The 24,055-nt window shown below is 40.3% G+C and overlaps 1 protein-coding gene across 1 annotated transcript in view; it reads left to right on the forward strand.

Moving 5' to 3' along the window:
• Window positions 1-18,249: 18,249 nt before the first annotated feature.
• Window positions 18,250-24,055, forward strand: part of FAM124A (family with sequence similarity 124 member A) — a 55,745-nt gene continuing 49,939 nt past the window's right edge. The window contains exon 1 of the mRNA XM_069881725.1: window positions 18,250-18,309. Coding sequence (XP_069737826.1) covers window positions 18,263-18,309 — 47 coding nt within the window. The 5' untranslated portion in view covers window positions 18,250-18,262. The remainder of the gene's footprint in view (window positions 18,310-24,055) is intronic.

Genomic DNA, 24,055 nt, shown 5'->3' on the forward strand with positions numbered 1-24,055 from the left:
TCCCCGCAGGAACCATCAGCGGGAGGCTGGATCTTATTCCCTCTCCCTCGACTCCTCCGCGTCTCCCACGCCGCCGGGCGCTGGCCGTGGTGCTGAACCGCCCCGCTCTCCACCGGGCGCCACCTCGCCAGGTGCTTCCCTCTTGGAAGAGCTTCTTGGGATCAGCTTCCAAAGTCTGAGTGAGGGAGAATGGTTGCTGCCGAGTGGAATTCAGCTGCTGAAAGAAGTCGCTCTGGGTTTCACCCTATGGTAACCAGGAGATGGCTGCAGCTACCTGATACCACGGCACGACTAGGAATAAAGCGGATTCAGGTGTCAGGTTCTATTACACTCAACACAAAGATGCCCTCTGTAAGGGATGCCATAAAATGAAACACTCTTCCGAAGTTCTCATTTGACAAGATATTGCAGACAGGAACCAATGCATTTGTGTCTTTATGAACATTAGTTCTCCTAGAACAGTTTTAGAACATTAGTTCTTCTATATTACTGCAAGAACACTTAATATAGAGGGTTTGATTGCTTTTTTTTGGCTGAAAGCTACGGAGAATATTGACTATTACTGGCATGTTCAAGCATTGCTAGTACCTTCTTCTCGATGAGAGTGGTGAGGCATTGGAACAGGTTGCCCAGGGAATTTGTGGCTGCCCCATCCCTGGAGGTGTTCAAGGCCAGGCTGGATGGGGCCTTGGACAGCCTAATCTAGTGGGATGTGTCCCTGCCCATGGCAGGGGGGTTGGAACTAGATGATCTTTAAGGTCCCTGCCAACACAAACCATTCCATGTTTCTATGATTCTATGATCTGTGACTGTGTGACAACATGATGTATGTTTTAGAGAAAGAAGAGAATGAATTTGGTCAGTTCTCACTACTAAGACAATCAACAACTTTTTAAAGGCAAGCAGGGATGTCCAGATTGACCATGTTCAAATGAGTTTTCATAATTCATCCTGCTTAAACACTGAGTGCTTGAGAAAATAATGAAAGCCTATGGATATCACCCTGCAACTCCACTGAGCAAATTTCTATTAATGCCACTAGAAGTCTCAATTGAATGTTTAAGTACCCTAAAAGCTGTAGGACCTCAACAGGAAAAAAAGGTTCTAATATAAATTTGTATCCATTCCCTCAGGAATTCTGACTTACTGGATGCTAAACCACAACCATCCTAAAACATGCACTCTGTTCCTTTTACTTTTAGCTAAAGTTGAAACATCCTTACAACGTAACTAAAACAAGAGGCAAACTAACTTTTTCACACCTTTTCAGACTTTTAATACTAGCATAGACATAATTCCCACTACAGCTGAGAGCAACCTAGAGGATTTTTTAAAAATACATTCAGCTGCTTGAGATCTAGTACTTGTATAAAGTCATGACTGTTGATTATCTCCAAAGACCCACTTAGTCTCACAGCTATGTTATAGATCAAGTTGACTTTTTGTTAGCATAGATCATTAGAAATACAAAAAGATATGAGATCTCTCCCCAGAATTGCATGTCTGAGATGGAGAAAGTTTCCAGTCATCAATACTAGCACAGGAGAATAATAATCCTATCTATAGACTGATTTCCCTTTCAGAGCAAAAAGCCACAAAGGGGTTTTTAATTCATTGTCCTGAATTAGTAAAGTAAATATCTGTCATAGTCTTTCCAGACACTGTGTTTACTCAGTAAATTACGAAAATGAGAATATCCCTATTAAAAATAACTTAGACTTGCTACACAGGATACTGGTCTTCAGTTCTAGACATAATACAATACAAACAAGCCCCAGAGAGGCGTGCTAAGTGACCCTGTAGTCACTTCACCCACACAGCCTGTGATTCAAGAAAATCAGTGAGAGCTCAAGGAATTATTGACAAAGACTCAAGACATTAAGGTCAATAGGAACTCCACAGTGCAACTGGTTAGGGAATCAGACGTGGCCTTTCAATAGCAGATTGATTCCTAAGCTCATGTGGACTTACAAAGAGCTACAGGGTAAAGCAAGGGGGAAAAAATGAAACAAACAAAATACATCTATGAAGAGTAAATCTGGTAATTTACACCATGATTTGAAAACCATTTCATAAGGACCATACATTTTCTTATCCCACCTCAACTAAGTATTTAAAACATGTGCTGACATCTCACTGATTAAAAAAAGCTTTCAAGATCTTAAGAGGGTTCTCAATTTCAAGCATGCTCATTCCCAATTTTTAAAATAGCTTCCTTGGCCACTCCCATTCTGTGCCAACGTGAGCATGGTTCACATTGTTTGCAGTGGTGTTTAAGTAAGGAAGGATTTATAAATGCATGAGATGATACAGTAGCTGCATTATATGCTAGAATTTCATTTGGAGTAATAAAGTGTCATTTATAATTATATCAGACATTATTATTCTATTCTATGCACTGGTTATGGGCAGTAGGTATACACAATCTACCTCTCCTGTTCTAAAAATGAATATTAATTTATTTTCTTCAGAGTCTCTACTGTAATTTAAATAGCTCCTTGGATTTAGAAAGTTGAAGGACAAAATAATGGACAAATTTAAAGGTCACAAATGTCTCTAGTGTGTTTCTGGGGAAAAGGAATGTCCTATGTCTTTTCAAGATAATTTCCTATAAGGTATTTGAGTCGAAACATGTTTCCTGAACAGTGCTGTATTTATTTATAGTCAGAATCTGGTCCCCTTGTACCTGTAAGTGTTTCCATTTAAGTAAACAGAAGGACAATTATAATTCAGCCACCACAGACCATAGATCTTTTCCCCAGCATTATTTCTGGGGACTGATTATGCTAACATTATCTAAGACAGCTGATAATTTAAAAGCAGGGTCCTATTAAAGAACTATTTCTTTCTGCAAAAAGACTCTCATCAAATGGCAAATATGGTTGAACAAGAATAAATAGCCTTCAAAGTACCAAATTCACAGGCAGCTATTAAATCATAAATAAAGACCTCCCAAAGAAGGAACGTGTGAGAAGCAGATCAAATAGACCACACTAATCAAATTGGCCACTCTAAATGTTTAATGGCATCTAAGATTACCAACATTGACAAGGCAGTGCTCATACCTTGTTTGTTCATTTAGTTACTTGAATATGATTTCACCTACTCAATACCTTTATTTTAAATGACTTTTCTTACTTTGAATGTTTCTGTTCTGCTTTGTGTCTAGCAGAGTGATAGACCACCACCCAATCACTCCCCAAACTGCTTTTGTTATCTAGCCCTGGCATTCTGGCAGTTCCTGAGCCATCCTGGCTGGGTAGGAAAATCAAGTTGAAAAATATGCATGTGTTCTGTTTAATTATATTTTCTATAAAGTTGAACAAAACCCCATAAAATCAAACCTGTATATAAATTAAAAGAAATTCATGTATAATTTAAGGGTTTTTTACAATAATTTAATCAATAAAATGCATTGCTATCTCCAGGATAATATATCATGCATACAAAGCTCTCTATTTGATAGCTACATTTCACCCAAGTGACTGATACAAAGGAACGTCAAATCATCCTCGAAACAAAGTAAAGCTCTGATGCCAAAGAAGAAAACCATTGACAAACTGTAGAAGGCAAGGTATTCTTTCTCCATTGTAAAACTGTATCGAGGTGTTCTATCAAGCTGTTGTATCTCATTCAGGATAATATACTTTATTAAATTTTAAAAATTAAACTGAAAGCACTTTCTTCAAAAAAAAAGAAGAAAATAAATTCATACTTACAAAATGTGTGAGTGGATAGTTATTGAGGCTTGTGTTATTTTAGGTAACCAAGAAACTAAAGAATGATTGTCAATCTCTGCTGAAACTTGCCATGTCTAAATAGCTACATAAAAGAGTAGATTGTTTGGAGAGAGCTAATGAAACAGTCCAAACCAAAGGAAAACAGAGCAAACAATTAATCACAATAACTATCTCCGGTATCTACACTTTGCTCTCTTGTCCCTTACTATTTACCACTTCATACGTTTCCCTGAAGCTCTGCAAAGACACACACAAAAATATAGACAATCTCCTAGAGATTTAAGAGAATATCAACAAATGCAGGAATGCTGAGACCACAGCTCAATATTGAAGAAAAATAACATTCCAAGGTTTGATACCTGCATATGGAAGTTGTCATGAAACTTAACTGTTTCAAAGAACGGACATACTTGAAAACATTAGATGATGCGGCATTAACAAACCATAGATTAGGTGCTGAATGCCAGTGCTTTTGGTGGGTGGCAGGAAACATCCACTATTAGAAGTGCAATACCACAGAACTCTTGCCTCTCCTTGAGTGAAAAAGATGATGGATAACGTTGTTATCAAGCAAAGAAGAATCCTCAGGAATGGTTGTTTCTTCTCTTTCAGCCCATGAAAGTAACAGTCTGGAGGAGATCTGCCACCCCAGATCTCCTTCAAAACCAACTGAGTCAAAAAAACCAAGGCTTCTCTCAGGGGATGAAGAGATTATTTTTTTTTTTGTAAATCTGGAGCATCATCTTTCCATGTAATCTGAATTCGAATTCATGTATTTGCATTTGACTTAGACTTTGCATATTCTCCATAAATTTTCACTGCATGCAACATTTGCATTCATTGAATAGATTTTGTTGCAGCATAAGCATTGATTGTGACCAACCAAAGCAGTGACTGCATTTCTATCAGGCATGAGAGGATAAAGAAATGTTGTTCATGTACAGAGAAATGCTTAGTAAATGATTACACAAATGAAATACCAGCCTATTGCTATTATTATTGTTGTTATTGTTATTACTACTTTAACCTGGCATCTGAATGGGAAACTGTTGGGAAAAGTTTTGTATGCATCCAATGACAAAGCAATAAAATGTGCTCTAGTGAAACCCCCCCTTTGCTTTAGAGCTATCTCTATAGCTGTTGCCTTGGCAGCATTTTCAGAGGGTGAGAGGTTACCATGCTTATACCCTGTTGCATCTAGCCTCTTCTTTCCCTTTGTTTCCTCGAATAATCCTGCTGTCATTAAAAATTCCTCCTCTGTGACAAGCTTGACAAGGGAACTTTGTCTTGTCTTCTGTCATGTAGGGTCAAGGGAAAACCAGTTGGGCTTGCTTGTTTCATTGGGAGAATTAATGTCTTTTTAGCAGAAACATTGTTAGGACCTTTCAAAGCTTTGTTAATCTTTGTTGAATTAGTTATTGTCTTGCCTCTTGAGTCTTTTGTTCCAAAGATGGCTGAAGAATTATTGTGATGTCTAGCTTGTTGCCTGTCACATCCATCACCCATTGATAAAGTCTTTGCCAGGAGAATGTGATAAATAGCTAGGATTCCTTCATGATAGCTCAATGAGGAATGGATGTTGTAAGCAGCAGTTCTTCAAATTAGTTTATAGAAGGCAAACATTTAAATGAGCTGTCTGTCATGATCTTTAACTGGATCATCAGTTTCTCATTCCAATTAAATTCTAATACACAATTTATCCTTCCCACAAAGGAATCCTAGAGGAGGATTTATGAGAAGATAGTCTGGATCTTATGGTAAGTCGCAGAGTTTCCACACGTATCTGTCATCTTCAGGCAAGGCCCTCTCAGGATACCTGAGTCATTTTCAGTCACCTTTGCATCCCTGCTTCCCGCTTCTATCTCCTTCATAGTCTGCTAACCCAAGGAAACAGGACAAAGTCTAGTTAAAACTGGAGCAACAAAGAAGGAACAGTTAGGCTGGGATATCTGAGAAAGAGAAACTCGGTATAAGTGAGATAGAAGCATTAGGGAGGATGTAAAGAAACAGAAAAAAATGTCTTGAGCAATTCTTAATAGTGTTTTTGTGCAAAATAACTATTTTTTTGCTCAGACCACAACATCCCTAGGAAAAAAAATTATCTGTATACAGTCTAACACGCAGTGGTCCTGGACTGATTTTGCCCTTGTTGCTACAACATAATTAATAAAAAGGAATTATTTTCTTTTCCACATGTTCCTTGAACATATCTCCTTGTACATCTCCTTCAGCACCTGCAGAAACAGTTTCTCTGGTACATGCTAAGGAATACAAGGATCCAGGCAGGACCCTTTCAGCATACACCAGCTACACCTGCACTGACATCCGACAAGGACTGAATCCTACAATACCATCATTACTATGAGTGCAAACCACCAGCTGTCAGCACCAACAACTGCTGTTATCACTCCATGCACTGTCAAAATGGAAATGTTTTATGGATAAAAAGTAGCTCTCTGAAGGGGAACAATCAAAATATGCAGCATGATTATTAACCAGGATTGGCAGAAGTTTTTGTTGCCTCTCTCTGAGTGGTCAGTAAGGGAGTGGGAGAATTCAGATGCCACGTTGTTCTTGGTCATTTGCCAGTTTTAAAAGGAGATACTGTTGCTAGTGAACATGAATTCTTAGCTTGATCTTCTGTCTCTACTCATTTCCCAGCTACCCTTTCACTGCCCAGATAACACAGCCCTGCCTGTCTGTATTCAGTAAGACACATTGAAATTGTGGGGAAGGAGAGGAAGAAGTGACTATCCAGCCTTACCTACCACTTCCTAGCTAAACTTCAAAAAGTATTTTGCCTACACCCACTGTGAACAGCCGAATCATATACTCCTTCGAGCTGCGGCTATTTGCTGGGGCAAAGAGAGTTCATTTACATCCTCCCATGAATTTTGAATCAATTAACATCATCTTCCATTGTGGCAGATCTACTATGCTGTGCAGAGGTTGTAAAGACACCTGCCACCAGCCTGCTGGGCACAATGTAGCTGCTGCTGGAATACCTGGATTCAAAAAGGCTGCATGAAACACTTTGGCAACTTACAAAAGTGGACAGTTCAGGTGTCCCTGGAGCAGATACTGCTTGCAGTGGGTTCAGAAGTTGCAAGAAACTTTGAGATGGCTCACTAAAAATACTAAAGGAAATAACATGAAAATAACTTTATCTACTCATGTTTTTAAAGAAAACTGGAAAGCCTCAGGAAAGATACCTGGGTTAAATCTCAGTCATGTCAGGAAAAAAAAAAAAAAGAAAAAGAAAATATAGGTGCAGGTAGACATGCATGCTGGACTGAGTGTGTAGCTTATCAAGATGTTTGCAGTAATCTGCAAAGCCGAATGATACTTCCCAGGCTAAGATACTCATTAAATTCACAAAGCTTGCAAGTCAGTTTAGGCTGTGATCAAAGGAACATACCCTGTATGTTACACCCACACCCTGAAATCAGGTAGAACATGAGCCTTTGACCCAAGATGGGCAAAATATGGAGATATTAAATCTCTCTTTCTCTGAGAACCCCAGGTCTGGCAGGAGGGATGTGAACTGAAATGGAAGGACGTATTTATGTGAACTCTGGTGAACTGAAACATCTGAGTTTTAAAGGCCTGTAATCTGGGCTTCAGCACAAACTGAAAGGGACCATCACAACAGAAAGGATTGATGTAGCCAATATTCCTTTTGTGATTTTTGTTTTCCCTAAAACCATTATTAAGAAAAAGCTTCTCCAGGAAACCGAGTATTACAAAAGCACACAGGCCTAAATAGCTGATGAAATGGTGGCCAGAGCTGGCAGCAAGCAAAGGTCACAGCATTTCTGAGTCAAAACACAGTCAGTGAGGATCATGGAGGATGTTTTACACATCCACTGGAGCTAAGCAGATACAACAGGAACATCCAAAAGAATTTGCTGCAGTGGAAAAGAACTAAAATTTATCATCCATAATTCTTCTTGCACAAAGATAAATGCAATTGTCTGAACGCATGAGGCAGCAGAAACTGAGTTGATATTTCAATTTAATTCACTTCAGTTCACCTTATTGACTTAAACAGTATGCAGAACACTGTTTTTTATCACTCAAGTGTCACTGTACTTCATTTTTTGCATAGTGAATATGGTTATGGCTATCAATATAATTATGAAATATGCACTTAGATTCCTCCACAGCGTGTCTGGATTTCTGCCAGTGGATATCAAGGATTTTTCTGTATTCACTGGGTGTTTGGTTTGGAGGGGTTTTTTTGGGGTTTTTTTTGGAAGGAGGAGAATATGCAAGGGCAAAGGAGGTATGCTAGTCTTGTAAAAGCAATCTCAACAAGGTCACAGAACTCTTTCTTTACACAGTTTGCTTCTGTTGCTGACTATAATGTTATTACAGTTTCCAAGAAGGGCTCTATTTGTTCCATCTCTTTGGCATATCCTTGCAGAAGTGATTTTGAGCTAGACTGCAGTTCTAAGCCATATGAGAGAAAAAAGGATTATCGAGAGCTCTTGACAGAACAATCACAACATGAAAAATGTCATTCTCCTTGCCCTCTGTGACAATCACATTTCTGAAAAACAAACTCTGAAAATACAGATTCTCGTGCAAAGACCAGGCTTTGCTTTCTTCTGTGCCCGAGGCCATGGGTTGGGCTCACAACTCATGAAGTCCTCTTGGCTACTGCCAGTACATCTACAGAATGTCCTGCCTGGTTTTAAGCAAGAGACGTCACCACCCCAGTGAACAGTCCTCCCTTTCTGCCTGAACTACACAGTTCCTCTCAAACCTCGGAGATATTTTGAGTTGCCTGGCTTTTTTTCCCTGCTTTTATTTTCTTGCTTTTCTCATCACTTTCAGTCTGGAAGAAGAAAGAGAATGCTTGCAAGAACCTCGGTCGTTCTCATTCTCAGAAACTGCTCCTTTAGCACCTTTTAGTTCTACCACTAGATGGAAGCCTTGACCTCCAGAGTTAGTAAGATTCCTCACTTTCTAATTGCACACTCGAGCTTCTTGGTGAGCTGTTTACCTACTCTGAGTCAGAAATTTAAGTAGCAGTTCCCTGGGTTCAAGCATTTCTATAGCTCACTGATTTGTACGCGTAAAGTGTAAACGTGTGTGGTGGCATTCTCAGATGAAACTGTAGCAATTACTAGGGCTACCTACTTCTTTACTCACAATTAGGAATTAGATTGGATCAGCTGTGGACATGCAAAGGAAAGAGAATTGGATCAGTGCTTCCCACCAGTTTCAGCACAGAGGCATAGTCACTAGTGGTATATAGTCAGGGTTGCAAAGCCTGTCAAAGGCCATTCCTTTTGGCATCACTGAACTCCCCAGCTCATTACTGAGGTCTCAGGACGTAATATAAATAGTGGCTACATACTCTGACTTTCCTACAACATTTCTCACGTGAATGAAGAGCAAGTTTTCAGTTGTTACAGTAAGAAATTTCTCACCAAGTGCTCCCTATAAATGAGTAATTTTTATTTCTTGTTTCCAAGCAGTGTACCTTGAATTTTTATGTTCAGCATTCAAGGTGTCTAGGACACATGGCTCTCAAGGGATTGTTCTCTGACTGGGGAAGTAGCTCTTAGTAATGGGATATGAACCGCTGAACACTCATGATTATGAACTCAGAACTTGCTCTTGAAGAAAACTCCTGTCAGCTGTTAGCCAACATCAGCTGAAGAAATTTCTGCTCCTGAGTGCCAAGCCACATACTGAGAACTCTACTGTTTTAGCAGATAATAAATTTATTTAAATGCTTAGACAAATGAAACAGGAAACAGTTTACAAAAATTTGCTTAGAAACTCAGATGGCTATTCTTGAAAAGAATTTCTGATGCTTATGTGTCTGTAGTCCTTACTTTTGTGAGTCCATGGAAAGATCCAGGGGCAAAGGAATTAATTTCCTTGTTTCTTGCTCTTCAATTACTTTTTAAATAAAATCGAAAAAATATGATATAATCTTGCTGTTTATTCCCATGATGTTCTCACACACAGCACTACAACTGTTATGTCTTTAGTGCTGCTGCAGAACAGTTTTGATTAGATGCCGTGCATGTCAACCAGTAACATGTGAGGCTACATCTGCATCACAGTTTAGCCCTTTGGCCAGCATCTAAGCCACAATCACTCCATCAATCTCTTCTCCCTACCACCCAGGGCAGGAAAATCAGGAAGGACAGTGAGATGTGTGGGTTGAAAAAAAGACAGGTTTACTAAAACCGTGAAAGAAGAAAAAATAGTAGTAGTAATAATAATAATAAATATACAAAACAAATATTCATCCCTGTGCAGGACAGTAGTAGCAGAATGTGTGATACAAGCAGTGATAGACAAATGGACACAGCAGGCACAGCAGTTCCACTAGGCACAAAAGCCACAAACATATCAGAGAAACCCTGAAACGTGGAAGCTGAACTTGGAGGAGCACCATCGCCAAGAGCAAGGGACCGTCAAGAGCTGGGGGTCTGAGGGAAAGAGACCAATCCCTGGAAAACCTCCCACCTTACACTGAGCTTGAGAGTATGGAATACTTCCTTGGCCAGCTTGGGTCAGCTGTCTGCATCTGCTCTTCCCAGCTTAATACACCTGTGTACTTGTAAAACATGAGAAACTGAGAAAGGTCCTTGGTTTCCCCAGAAACAACTACAAACTTTAGTACTTTTTGGCATCCCTCTGACACAAAAATCTAGAAAAACAGCAGCTGCTGAGAAGAAAATCAGTTCTATCCGAGCATAAAAATTGCTTAGCCACAACTATAACAATATGTGTTCTCAACGCTGTTCTTACAGAAACTAAAATGCTGCAGTTAGTTACTTAGAGATTCCGTTACCTAGAAGAAAATTGACTCTCCCAGTTGAAACCAGGACAATCTGCTCTGGTACATCACATAGTGAAAGATCAGACCTCTGGTTCTGCAGACAACAGACAGCATGGATTACATCTACCTAAATAAATGACCTTTTCTCCCTGAATATCTTGCTTTGTTTTTAATACCAGACAGAAAGATCCCTAGTCTGTGCTGCTGCCTAAATTGTGATGGGCACTGTTTGATGGAGAGCTAGCTGAGACAAGCTAAAACTGCTGCAAAGCATGTAGCCAGTGTGGACAATTGCAGGCTAGTCATGTTTCTATGGTGCCATGAACCTGTTTCATTTACTACTATAGCATAGCTCTTAAAATGTAGACCCTGAACTGGTATAAATAAGCTAATTCAAAGGATTTACATGCATTCAGTGTAGTCACTGAAGTCACACTAACACAGATCACTACAGTTTAGAGAAATAAACCTTCTATAGCTTTGTCTTAATCACAACATACCAGGGAATTTCACATTGCTATTTGCAAATGATTTGTACGTAACACAGACAACAAAACCAACCCTCTCATGGGCTTCACAGGCAGCTCTTTTCTCTTGGGCTCTGCTTGGAGTTAGGATTGCGCTGTCATCACTCTAACTGTTATTAATCTCTTCTGTTCATTTGAGCTAATCTGTTTTATAGCCCTGCTTGGTTTCATTGAGTGCCCTTTTTGTGGACTGGGACGGGAAGGACCATCTCTGTAAAGCAATTGTGTTATAACAAGCAATAGTATTGCTTATTACAAGAAGGAAAATGCCTTATGTGTATGAACTAGTCCATACCGTATACGTGTTACCTCAGTGGGACAAACCACTTGAAGTCTAAATGTAGTATGTCTGAACTTCAAAAAGACACTGTAAAACAGTTACTTTTCCTGATAAATTGTTTGGTGTTACCACAAGTAACACTGAAGATTGTTATAATTGCAAGGGATGGGAAATCTTTGGCTTATGCACAGTTTCTTTGTGTATCATAGAGCATTCTACATGGGTTAGAGCATGGTCCTCTATCAGATAGCGTTTCTAGCTAAGCTCATCTCAACTTCACCATGCCAGAAAGATAGATTGAACTAATAACATTCAGCTTGTATGCATCTCTCATATAGTAATGAAGAGGGGAATAAGCTATAGTTGAATGCAAAAAAACCCAAAACCAACGAAAGAACCACCTGGCAGGAATCACGAGTGGAAGAACTATCTAAAAAGATTTTTAATTTGTCTCTGAAACCAAATTCATTTCAGGATACTAGTGTCCCTTTAAGAAGTACCATTTAATATGAAAGCCATTTAGGCAAAGGAAGCAAAAGTCTTATTGACAAGGGCATCAGCGTGGAATGAAGGATGATGTCACTGTATTTTGCCACTGCCTTCTGTGGTAAGCCTTGTGTTTATTGAATGGAAAACTATAAATAATAAATATGTGGTAAGCTTATATATATATAGCACCTTTTTGTTATACTAATAACTTTCAGTTTTCCATGATTTGCAGATGCCTTGGATTTTACATGAAGAACATGAACGTACACAGTATGGAGCTTCATGTACAGGAAGAGGCAAGGAAGCCAATCTGATTGCTAAAATTTGAATTAATATTTTATTTGAGTTTTATTTTGATTTATAGTTATAACAAACTTTTGTGAACATCCATTTTAAGGACCAAACTGGTTAAATCTTTTCTTCCACTGCCAGCTGCAGCCAAGATGTGCACCAAAATCAGCAGATTCACAATCTGTTCCTTAATTTAATTACTACTAATAAAGATCCTCACAGAAAAGTTGGGGTTTTATTGCTAAATTTTACAAAGTTTAATATGTTTTTATCAGTCAGAGATATATGTCAAAGGACGCACTGGTTCCAATGTCTGATACAATTAGGTTAATAGCATGAAGCCACTGGAGTGTGGGGATGCAGGCAGACTGCTCCATGCCCAGGAGTCAGAGCCGTGGTTATATTTGCCCTTGCTGTCAAAGAGAAGAGAACAGCAGTGACAACAGTGGCTAAAAGGATCTTTCTAGAAATAAAACTGTCAAGCTCTCCTTGCATTCTCACACCCGTAGGCAGCTGTCTCCCACTTCCTAGAAATTTCAGCAGGTTTTTCTTGGCATGGACAGAAAACTTTTCACAAAAAAAAAAAAAAAACAGAACAACTTGGTTTAATGAAAGATGTGAGCTGCTGTGCTCTTCAAGTTAGAGTCTTTCTTATGTAGGCACTAGCATGAGAACATAAGGAGAGATCAGAATGAAGTCTCCATGCAAGTCAGAAATCATCTTGAATGACTTGAATATTCTCCAGAAAAAAAGCCTTAACATGTTAAACTTTTTGCAGCAGTCTTCCCAAGTGCAGCAGTTTTCTTCTCATTTTCTTCCTGCTCCTTGCCTCTACTTTTGTGCGATTTTTTTTTCCTTGTTTCTATCACCCTGCTTCCAAGCTGTGTTTTAGTTCAGCTGTAACAAAGTCAGTACTGGAATCAGCAGCATATTGCCCTCCTTGGCCATTGTTCCAGCTATATAACGCCTTACCTCACTCAGCCTTCAAGGCAGTGATCAAGATCAAAGATGATCAAAGATGCCAAGTTCAATGTCACATCTGTACGCTCCTCCCACAACTGTTTCTCTTCTACAGAGCTGTGGGTACAGGCAATTTCCACCTTGAACAATACCTCTGACATGTGGACTTGCCCATGTATTTTATGGAAAGCACTATTAAGTATCGCTGAGCAAGAGCCTAGTTTATATAGACATGAATTCTACTTTTATCAGGGCAGTCACATTTCAGTTATTTATAGGCTGGTTCTAGATTTTTTTTTTATTTTCTCCTCATAAAAATATTAATTACTCTCAGTCATATTCTTGTTCTTGTTTCATGTGGAAAAGGAGACGACTAGGAGGGACTAGAAAACAGAGCAGATTAGGTGGATCGTTCTCATTAGTGAGATGAATGATCACTGTGCAACCATCCATGCAAGGGTCAGACTGATTTCTGTATCTCCACAGACAAGGACCTCTGCCAGCACCACAGCAGTGGAGGTTACATTAAGGACATTTAAGTGTGGAGTGGGAAAGGAAACACTGATAGCTTTTTAACACATAACGGCGTGACCAGCAGGTCCAGGGAGGTTATTCTCCCTCTGTACTCGGCACTGGTGAGACCGCTCCTAGAATACTGTGTTCAGTTCTGGGCCCCTCACCACAAGAAGGATGTTGAGGCTCTGGAGTGAGTCCAGAGAAGAGCAACAAAGCTGGTGAGGGGGCTGGAGAACAGGCCTTATGAGGAGCGGCTGAGAGAGCTGGGGTTGTTTAGCCTGGAGAAGAGGAGGCTGAGGGGAGACCTCATTGCTCTCTACAACTACCTGAAAGGAGGTTGTAGAGAGGAGGGTGCTGGCCTCTTCTCCCAAGTGACAGGGGACAGGACAAGGAGGAATGGCCTCAAGCTCTGCCAGGGGAGGTTTAGGCTGGACATTAGGAAAAAATTCTTCACAGAAAGGGTCATTGGGCACTGGCAGAGGCTGCCCAGGGAGGTGGTTGATTCACCTTCCCTGGAGGTGTTTAAGGCACAGGTGGACGAGGTGCTAAGGGGCATGGTTTAGTGTTTGATAGGAATGGTTGGACTCGATGATCCGGTGGGTCTCTTCCAACCTGGTTATTCTATGATTCTATGAAAGCGCTCTCGAGCTGCTGGAGACTTTTGCAGTAACTTGAGTGCCTCTAGAAGTCCTGAGACACACAACTTCTAGAGATTTTATTGTAAAAAGGAATTCAGATAAACACCAGTAGCATCTTGCCTTCTTTGCAGCTGCTTTCTGTCTGCCCTGGCCACACTGCTGCAACTGCTCAGTGACCCATGAATATCAACAGAAGACCGCAAAGTAGTAGTACACACATTCAGAGCTCAGCATTGCAACAAACTGCTTGTTTGTCAATTGTCAACGAGATCTTAATAATGTGAATTTTCTGGTTCAAGGCACAAAATCTGCCTTTCAAGTAAATACAAGGATTATTGATTTCATCAGCCTGAAGCAGCGAAAGTAGGTGTCTATGATACTTCCTGCTCACAAAAAGTGTGCTGCCTAGTACTTGGAAGGGAACAAATTCCTTTGGAGGTGACTCAGAGGACCTGTTTCACTTTGCTGGTTTTGAGGGGATTCCAGAGAGGTAAGTTTCCATATGTTTAAACTTCAACAGTCTGACCACTTGCCCACAAACCTTCTCCAAGAACCTCTGCTACGTGGGAGCAAGGGAGATCTCCCAGAGCACAGCGACAGTCCTCCAGTACCGTGTCCCCAGAGCTGTGTGGGGCAGCAGACAGGCAGCTCACAGCCAGGGGCCTTACTGCAACAGCCATAGTGACACCCCATCTCCTGTCCCCTAGTCAGGGCGCTCAAAATCAAGGGAGCTTCTTTCTATGCAAAGGCTTTTTGCTAACCTGCAACACAGAGGAGTGAGGGCTGGTCCTAGCATATTTCTTAACTGCATACAAAAAGATAAGAAAGCAAATTTGCACGTGAGGAGCCACCCTAAAATTAGCACAAAAAAAACCCAGTGTGCAAATATAATGGAGAAGTTTCCTCTCATAATCCAATCTGTACAAATAGAAAGAAAAGCAAATAGCAAGAAAAGCAAATAGCAACATCTATTTACTACAGACTAAACAGATACTGTGCTACTGAAAGTAGAAGCAGTATTCTAGATTTACTAACACATGCAAAATAATGAAGACAACATGCTTACATCACTTTGCATCTTCATAGTACTGTGTAAACATCACCTAGCCATATACCACAACAAATCCCTGTATCTTCTCAATGCCCCAACAAGACCTAGCTTTAACCAGACACCTGCTCTGTGGGAAGATTTGGTTCCCTAACTGTCCAGCCTTTTGCCACTCCGACAAAGTGGCTAGATATAGCTGTGGTCTTCTGGAACTCACACTAGAAGATAAACCTACATCAGATAAATCACTATATGTTTATTACCCTGTAAACCACTGCTATTTTTTTTCTTGGCTTGTGAAAAGATCCAGAGCCTACAGTCAGTTCCCTGAGCTGTCTAATACCCTTTCCACAGCCACTGCAAAATTAGTCACAAGCTATACCATAAGCTCCCACCACTACCACCCATTAAAATTCTTATTTACTTATAGAATGTTTAAATATATATTATTATATCATGGCTGATATAATCACGGTTGACAACGTGGGTGGGGAGGTGAATAAGACTTTTTTCATCCATTTACCTCTTTCAGTGCCCAAAAGCTTGCCAAAAATGTAAGAAAGGAAGCAATCACTTAAACAAACAATCCAATAAACATTTCCTTCATGTGGGTGACCTCATGGTACAGCAACCACAGTAACTATAACAGTTACTAAAAGAAACTTTTCTACTGTATGTAAGTAATCTTATCCCACAAGAAATGTTTGTCTACCAGAAATAGTCAGTATGCTATGACAGTTACATTGACTGCAGTTTATTGGATAGTATTAGAAAGCTCCTTCAACAATAAGGAATTTGGAGGTGTCTTTCTATGCAGGAGAATACTCTCATAAGCCTGAACACATTTGCCCCACCACCCATGTGTAGCCTCCTCCTCTAGCAATGGAGAGACACCATGCAATGTGAATCACCTTGAGGGTGATTCTCCATCAATTAAGGAAGGCAGATGAGTAGGTCTGCTAAGCTCCTCATTTAACAGTGCTCAGAAAAGTGCCTAATAGTAACTGAAATTCATTCTCTCAGATACCTATTTGGTATGGTCACTTTTCCCCTGGAATACAAAATGGAGCTGCACACAGGTCTTCACACAATGAACTTGCTCCCTGCTTTCATGTATAGACAATCTCCATTTTCCTCTTCCAAATATTCTTTCAGGAAAATCACTCCCTTTAAACTTTTCTCCATGTGAAGACTTCTCCTCTATCTTTGTATGCTGGGCTGGTGACTAATGCATCTGATTTTTTTTTTACCTATATTTTAACACTACCAAATTCTCTGGACAAAGATCTGTTTCTTTCATACATTCAGTGCAGACTTCTGAAGAGTGAGAGTGGAAGAAGATGACATAGCCCTTCTTTATAGCAGTACAGATTTCCCTGTACTTCTGCACCTTCTCCAAACTGACTGTCTGAGGATAATAGGCATAAGCCAGAACCCGTAGCAAGAGTTATTTTCACTGTGGTTTTCTGGAAGCACCAGACGTGTGGATTTTTGAGGGAGATGAACAAGCCAGGTAGGAACCTTGAAGATGACTTAAAGGAGGTCAAGCTGTGTCAGTCAAAAAAAAAAAAGATACTTGTAAAAAAGTAATCCCCTTAGGGATATGAGCCAAAAAGAAAGGGCAGAAGATGGCAATTCATATGAAAATTGAAGGCAAGTAACGGGAGGGTGTAACCTGGGATGAGATAAGACACTCTTCTTTCCTATTAATCAGTGCATCCCCTTCTTCCATGTTTGAGAGCTTTCTTATCCTCTGCAACCAGTATTTAAATTAATGGCTCCTATTCAGAGCAATAACAGACATGTAGCTTTTGAAGACTACTGAGTATCTGTGGACAGCAAGCTCTGAAAATCTTGTCAGCTTTATGTGGGAATCTAAACATGAATGTAGACAGGCTTTAAATGGATAGACTTCAAAGCGGTTGTCTTAACATAGGATGAGATTTTATTTGATAAATCCCATGTGAGCAAACTTGGCATCTGAATCATCAGTGCATCCACAGAACTTCTGGAGAGTAGTTCTGGGAGCAACTTCTGAGCAAGCAGAAGTAACTCACAAAATTTCGCATTCTTTGAGGAGAGACAAGTGCTTAAAATCATGTGTTTTGCTTCTTGCTTTGACAGCCTTGGAATAAAACTTTTACAAGTTTTTAGAGCTTTTTTTTTCAGCTCTAGCATTGTAATGGAAAATAGCTGAAAAGGATCTATTTATGAGATCAGCCCTGAAAATACAGAATACTTCCCATAGTACAAGTTCCAAAAATACTGCGTACATCTATAACATACTATGCAGTAATAGGCTATAGTAAATCTTCCCAGAAATGCCAACATGCATTTAAGGACACACATATAAGGACATAAAGGATCTACATATTCAAAATGAAATTTAACATTTTTACATAATAGTGCCATTTGCTGAACAGATAAAAGTAATAAACCCTGTTGCCTTAGAGTAAAGATTAACAGCGCATTTTCAGATAACAAATATAACTGTTTCATTGGCTTCATGCATTTCTATTTTGCCCAGAATCTGTATCTGAACTATTTCATGAAGGTCACACACCATTTCTTTGAGCATAAACAATATTCCTCACTCACAGACAAGAACATGCTGATCAGCTTCCCTCAATTGCTAGTTAAAGGAGAGATGATGAATTTATTCCCCATTCTCTGCAAAGTGTCATTTTTTCACATGCTGACATCCTGTGATGAGCACTTTATGATGCATAGCTGACTGGCTCTAATACCACTTGATCCTTTATAAATTAAGAGGCAAGCGGCTGCAGCCTATTGTGTAACTCCATTACTGGGATTTGGATTAAGAGTGTCTTGCACATGTCACTGTCTTTCTTTTAGCTACTGCATCCTAGGTGACTTGAGAACAGCTTTCGGAAACCTTTTTCTCAAGTTGTCCTTTTACTGCCCATCTGGGGTCTCTGAAAGGATCTATTTGTCAGTGAGCTGCATGGGCCCAACTCTGGGAGAAAATCCAACAATCAGCAGAGAAAAAGAGTAAGTTTAGAAAGAAATGTTTCCATTTAATTTCCATCTGTATTGCAAAAACTGATCCTGGCTACTAAAGTAAATGCTTTTATTTGCATAAGTATTTCTAGGTTCATCCTAAGAAGATTTTGCCTATTACACTATGGCAATGAGTGTTTTCTGAAGGCATCTGTTATAGTAGGTATAACAGAGGGTAAAATAGCAGTTAAGCCTTCTCCTTTCACCTTTGACAGCTGGTGTTCTTTTAAGTTTAAAGACAACTTGCTTCCTCCTGCATCCTCCAGGAGTATGGAGCTTCCTACTGCTGTGCACCCCTCCCTTCCCAAGTCATGCAGTCCCTGTTCATCCAGCAGATCAGCTACATGGAATTTTATGGGAAGGAGTAAAATTTATGGCGAGGAGGGAAACTAGAGTTTAGATCCCCTCCTTCCTTCTGCCACAATAGAGAAACCAGACCAATGGCATTATTCCAGCAGTGGCCCAAAGGAAACAGGGCAGAGTGGGCCAGTGGGACTAAGGGAGTGCAGTGCAGAGCTAGCATAAATCCTGTAGCATGATGGAGAGAAGATACATTTCAGTCTTATTGTGATGAGCAGGACCTGCTTCTTCCTGAAAAACAGAATGTTTAAATCCAGCTGGGTTTCCTGGCACTTGTGGGCAGGTGGGCTTTGGTTTGTGCATCAGATAGCTTGGATCTAAGAGGTGAAATTAGCAACTTTGATAGTTGGACACTGTCCCTTGACATGTCTTCCATAGTGATTGATATTGTTACTTATATTCTTCCAGACAATGCTTTTCCCCCATTAAATCAAATCATCATACTCAGAGAGGATACAATCACCCAGATGTGCATAGGATGATACCTATAAATCACTAGAGACCAGCTCCAGGCAGCAGTGCTGCCAGCCACTAGTGTGACGGTCTTGGCAGATTCACCAAGAAGATTTTGCTACACCACAAAACTCAATCTGAGGTATATCAGAGCGGAGGACAACAACCACTAGATGCTGTGTCACCTACACAGTGCAACTTTCCAGGGAGAATGAAATTAGAGTGCTATCTGCTGCCAAGACAGCTTTCCTGTTTCATTAAGATTTTTTTCCCATCACTAGCTATGTGATGCTACTTGAATGCTTCTAGAATGTGTTGCATTCAGCAAATCAGCCTCATATTCTCATAGTCAAACTGTTAGCACAGCCAAAAGTAGGCTAAGCATACCTACACTCTGATCCACTTGGTACACTCTTATGATCACTGGCCTTCTTAAATATCAAAGTTGCATCTTGAAATAAATCAAGGAAGTATCATTAGAAGTTTGCCTTGTCCTTATGCTTTTCTTAAACATCTTCTTCTGGCTACTGAGCGAGATAGATGCTGGGCTAGATGGACCTTGGATATAAACTAGTACAACTATTCTTATAGTCTCTAATAGAAGAAGATTGTGGAGCAGCCAGGGAATCCAGGAGGCACTGCTGTTTGAAGGGAAGGCACTCACACACTCCAGAGATGGGCAGTCATGCAAAATGCTAAGGTAGGTGGATGGCAATAAAATCTAGAGATAAGCAGATGGCTCCCAAGCTACAGAATGAGTTTACAACAGCAAATGCTAATGGATTTAAGACATTTTATGAACTTCTTGCAAAATACCAGAGTCAGCTATTATACATCTGAGCCTCTTAAACATCAAAGCTATTTTTTTAAAGTTTATTTATACAAGCCAAAAGAAGGTATGTAATTTTCAGCTAAAATTTGCAGACCACAGAAATATCATCCAACTTTTTTCCTAATAAACCTTTGTGGCTGATGGATTTTTCTGCCCTTCATACTTTAACACAGTCCAGCTATAATTCTGCAACACTTTCGGCGCAGTTTGAGAGCAGCAGCTGAAGTTAAATTCAGTCTGGGCTGCTGTGGTCCTGTCCTCTGCCCTGGAGGAGCCATGCTGCTCTGACTCTCTCTGTTGTCTTGCTGCTGGCATTTGTACAAGCAGAAGGTGTGTCTGTCAGGTAACCAATTTGGTTGAAAACGAACAGCTTCTTTCATTTTCTGGGCTGGTTTTCAGTCAGATCAGCTTCTTCAATTTCTTTGCATAGTGTGGAGATGAGGAGGTGGACGTGCATGGTCAGGGACAGATGACAAGGGCAGAAGCTCCGCAGTCTCTCTTTAGACAAGTATTTGCTGCTGAGGAGCTCTGCTGCTAGCAAAAGTATGAGAACCCTGGTTCTGCAGGTCCTTGGATGATGCAGTTTGCAGGTTTATTTGAGACCTTTAATTTGATCCATAAGTTCTTGGAAAAGGCCACCCTGGTACAAATGGATCAACCAGAAAACAGGGATGGTTTTCATTCTTTCAGCGATTTGCCTGCTGTGATAAGCCATTAAAGAACTGCCTGGCCCATATGTTGCATCAGAGTGTTTCTCCTTTTAATTCCTGTGATGTCCTTTCTATGCTTCTTTTACAAGACTCTGCTTTCATTCCTTACCAGCTTTTAATAGAAAGACACTTCCACCAAGTGGGATTTCTCTTTTGCACCTGCCTTCCCCTCATGCTGATCATGAGAGATGATACCTATGAAGCAAAACACCCTGGACACACAATTCACTGGCAGTATTCTAAGCACAGGTAGAGACATAATGTATATGAGGTTCTTCCTGACATGAGAGAAGGGGTATTTTAACATTTCTTGTTTCACCATATCAGTAAAAAGAGTAGCTAAAGCCTCAGTTTAATGAGGGAAGGAAAAAGAAGCTGTGTAAAGCCACCAGATACAGGAGCTCCTATGCCAGCCAGAGCTGGGACTTTAACATCTCCCTCTACACCAGTAAATCTACTCTTGTTTACAGATCTCAGAAGTGGAAACAGAAACAAATATCTTCTAGCAAAAATTACAAGTTTTATTTCTTTGATCTACTTCACTATGTTTACCATGGCTCAGATTATGCATTAAACAGGCAATTCCTGCTGTTCTAGTAAAAACATCTAAACTGAAAAGGACCATATGATTGTCAGTTTTATGATTAAAAACTTATATCACAGGTAATACAAAGCTGGATTTTAAAAAAATGTGGTAGAACAATTAAGAAATATAACCTCCCTTGGAGATCCAACAGCGTTTTTTAAATGTAGCTGCTTTCCAGTGTAAAATGTTTTATTGTCACAACCAGCCGCAAAGGGAAAAGAACTGAAAACCATTTTCCCCTTCTGAAAAGTCTACATGTAAAAGTTGCTATGTTTACTGCTGCTGTTATAGGGGTTTAATCCTTCCTCTTTGAATACCAGTGCACACAGGATTGGTCCTTGAAAATGAATGTTTCCTCTGCCTTGTAAAGCACACTATTTCATGAAAAACTTCATTTTGCCGGAGTTGCTATGGTTACCATCATAGGAGTGCTTTTGTGAATATGATGATCATTCACTGGGTATCTATGAAGGGCTCAGGATGCTCAGCAAAAGTCAGAACTGTCTCAGTGACCTCATAAAAGTGACACCAAGTCTGTTGTCTGCTTACCTGGTAAACTTTCCATACATGTGGCACTGCATGACACTTGCTAGCACTCTGAAACTTTTTGACTGTTCTTTAATGAGTGTGTGCCAATACACTCTTAACACTTCCATCATGGGAGAAACAAAGCAAACACTTGAGCATCACCTAACACCCACTCTGGCTCAAGTGTTGGTTTCACAGATCAACAAGTCCAGACAACACAACTACATTCGCCACCCATCAGCCATCACAGATAAGCATAGTCTCCAGCCAACTGGGCTAAGAGGACCTGGAAATACATGCAAATTTATAGGTCTATATCCAGCCACTGAGATCTTGAAAGCACCTCTCCAGTCCCAGTGGCATCCCAGATGACCTTGTTTAGATTGTCCTGGTGCAATTCCCTCACAGGGCATCAAAGGAGTGGTGCAGTGTAACACCAGCAGCTGATGATCAACAAATAGGAATCCACCTTTATGACCTTCACATTTCTTCACGTAACTCTGGCACGCAGCCCTTGTACACCAGGCTTTCCACATTCAAAGCTGTCCAAACTGGTGCTGAGCTCTTCTAAGTTCCCTTGCAGCAGTGAGGGCTGGGTCAAGATTTGAAGCAAATGCTCACCTCTTATACTTTATCAGGGATGCAAGTACCAAACAATCTGCTTCCAGAGCCTGGTGACTGATTTGCTATTGCTTGGCACAGAAAGTCCAAGCCTGGCACCTACATGCAGCACACCCACTGATTACATCCACTGAAAAGATTTGGCTGGGTGAGATCATTTGTAATGTGAAGGCAACAGGAATTCCTTCAAGTCCATGATACAGAGCCACCTTCACTTTATGTCCCCTGAACAGGGCTTTCCATTGCTCAGCTTAGTCAAGCTTCCAGCTTGATGGTTGCACAGAGATGGGGTGCAGCTCTGCTCCCCCTTGTACTCCCATTGAGTTCTGGGCTTCACGATGATACAGAAAGGGACTCCAAATACTCAAGTTTTTATAGCAGTTGTTACTGAGTGCTAGAAATTTTCAATAAAAAAATTAATATACTAGAATTCAAGTAAAAATGAGCAATTTCCTTATAAAATGCACATTTGCTGCACTGTACCATGAACTTTGGTACAAGTGTGCATGATAGGGTTTTCAAATGAAACTTAAAAGAGTGGGACCTGGGAATCAAACTGCCCAAAACCCCACTGAAAAGCTTCGCCTCAATGCTTTGAAGAAACAGCTTTTATTGCATAGCTGTATTTTACCTCAAAACTGCAGAATTTTAGGAGATTGGGTGTCTGGCTTGAGACCTACCACAAATGAAACTGACCTCATCATAACCCTTAAAAAATCCCAGCAACACAACAGTCTATGTGAGAAACTGCCACAAATATTTTGGCAACATTTACTAGTCTGAAAGTCAGCCTTTTGGGGCTGACCTAGCATGAAGACTGAATCACAAGCCAAGCCGTAACTCCCTTACTCCTTCCAAAACTGCAGTTGTCTCTATTTTTTTCAATCCACAACCCAGTGTCTTAAGTCCAGTAGTGAATGTTAAAATAGCCTTGACCTGTAGAGTGCTAATTTCCTCCAGGTCTGCTAAAGGAGAAAACCTTTTATATAAACACCAGGTTCTGTAAATGGAGAACTTCATCACTGTAACACTTAGAGTGGGGTGGAATGTGTCAGGAATGGAATCCAGAACCCGTTGCTAGGGGTGAGATTCTGCCTCCAGAGTCAGCTGGCAGAGGATGGAGATAGTGTAACTATAGTTAACTTTGGAAAACTGTAGTTGGGAATGAAAAATCCCATCCTTTAGCATCTTTGCCTTTTCTTCATCTGCAGTCCTGAATCCTCTGCTAAGCTAGGTCTATGTTCTGTCTCTCAAAATCTAGAAGAAGTCTTTAATTTATAGTATAATGCCAGAAGAAACTTCAGTGGCATCGGTCCCCTTTCCTTTTAGAATTGCACCAGAAAAGGGACAAATCCTAAATGCTGCATGAAAAGAACTGAACTGAGTACTTTTTTTCCCAGCAGCACAACCTTACCACCAGAATTTCAGTTACATGAAAAGGCATACATTTTCCTCTTCTCTCCCTACCATGCAGTGAAGCTCTGGATAGAAGGAAAAATATGAGAGAAGCTAGAAATATCCCAGAAGCAATACCAGAATCGGCAAGACATTCACATGGGGCAATGATCAAAACAGCCACTTCTTTTCACTTGCTACTCTTTGGGCTGGAGATGCAGGCACACAGTCTTAGTCTGCTTATACCCCGTC

This window comes from Phaenicophaeus curvirostris, chromosome 1, assembly GCF_032191515.1.
Source record: "Phaenicophaeus curvirostris isolate KB17595 chromosome 1, BPBGC_Pcur_1.0, whole genome shotgun sequence".
NCBI lineage: Eukaryota > Metazoa > Chordata > Aves > Cuculiformes > Cuculidae > Phaenicophaeus > Phaenicophaeus curvirostris.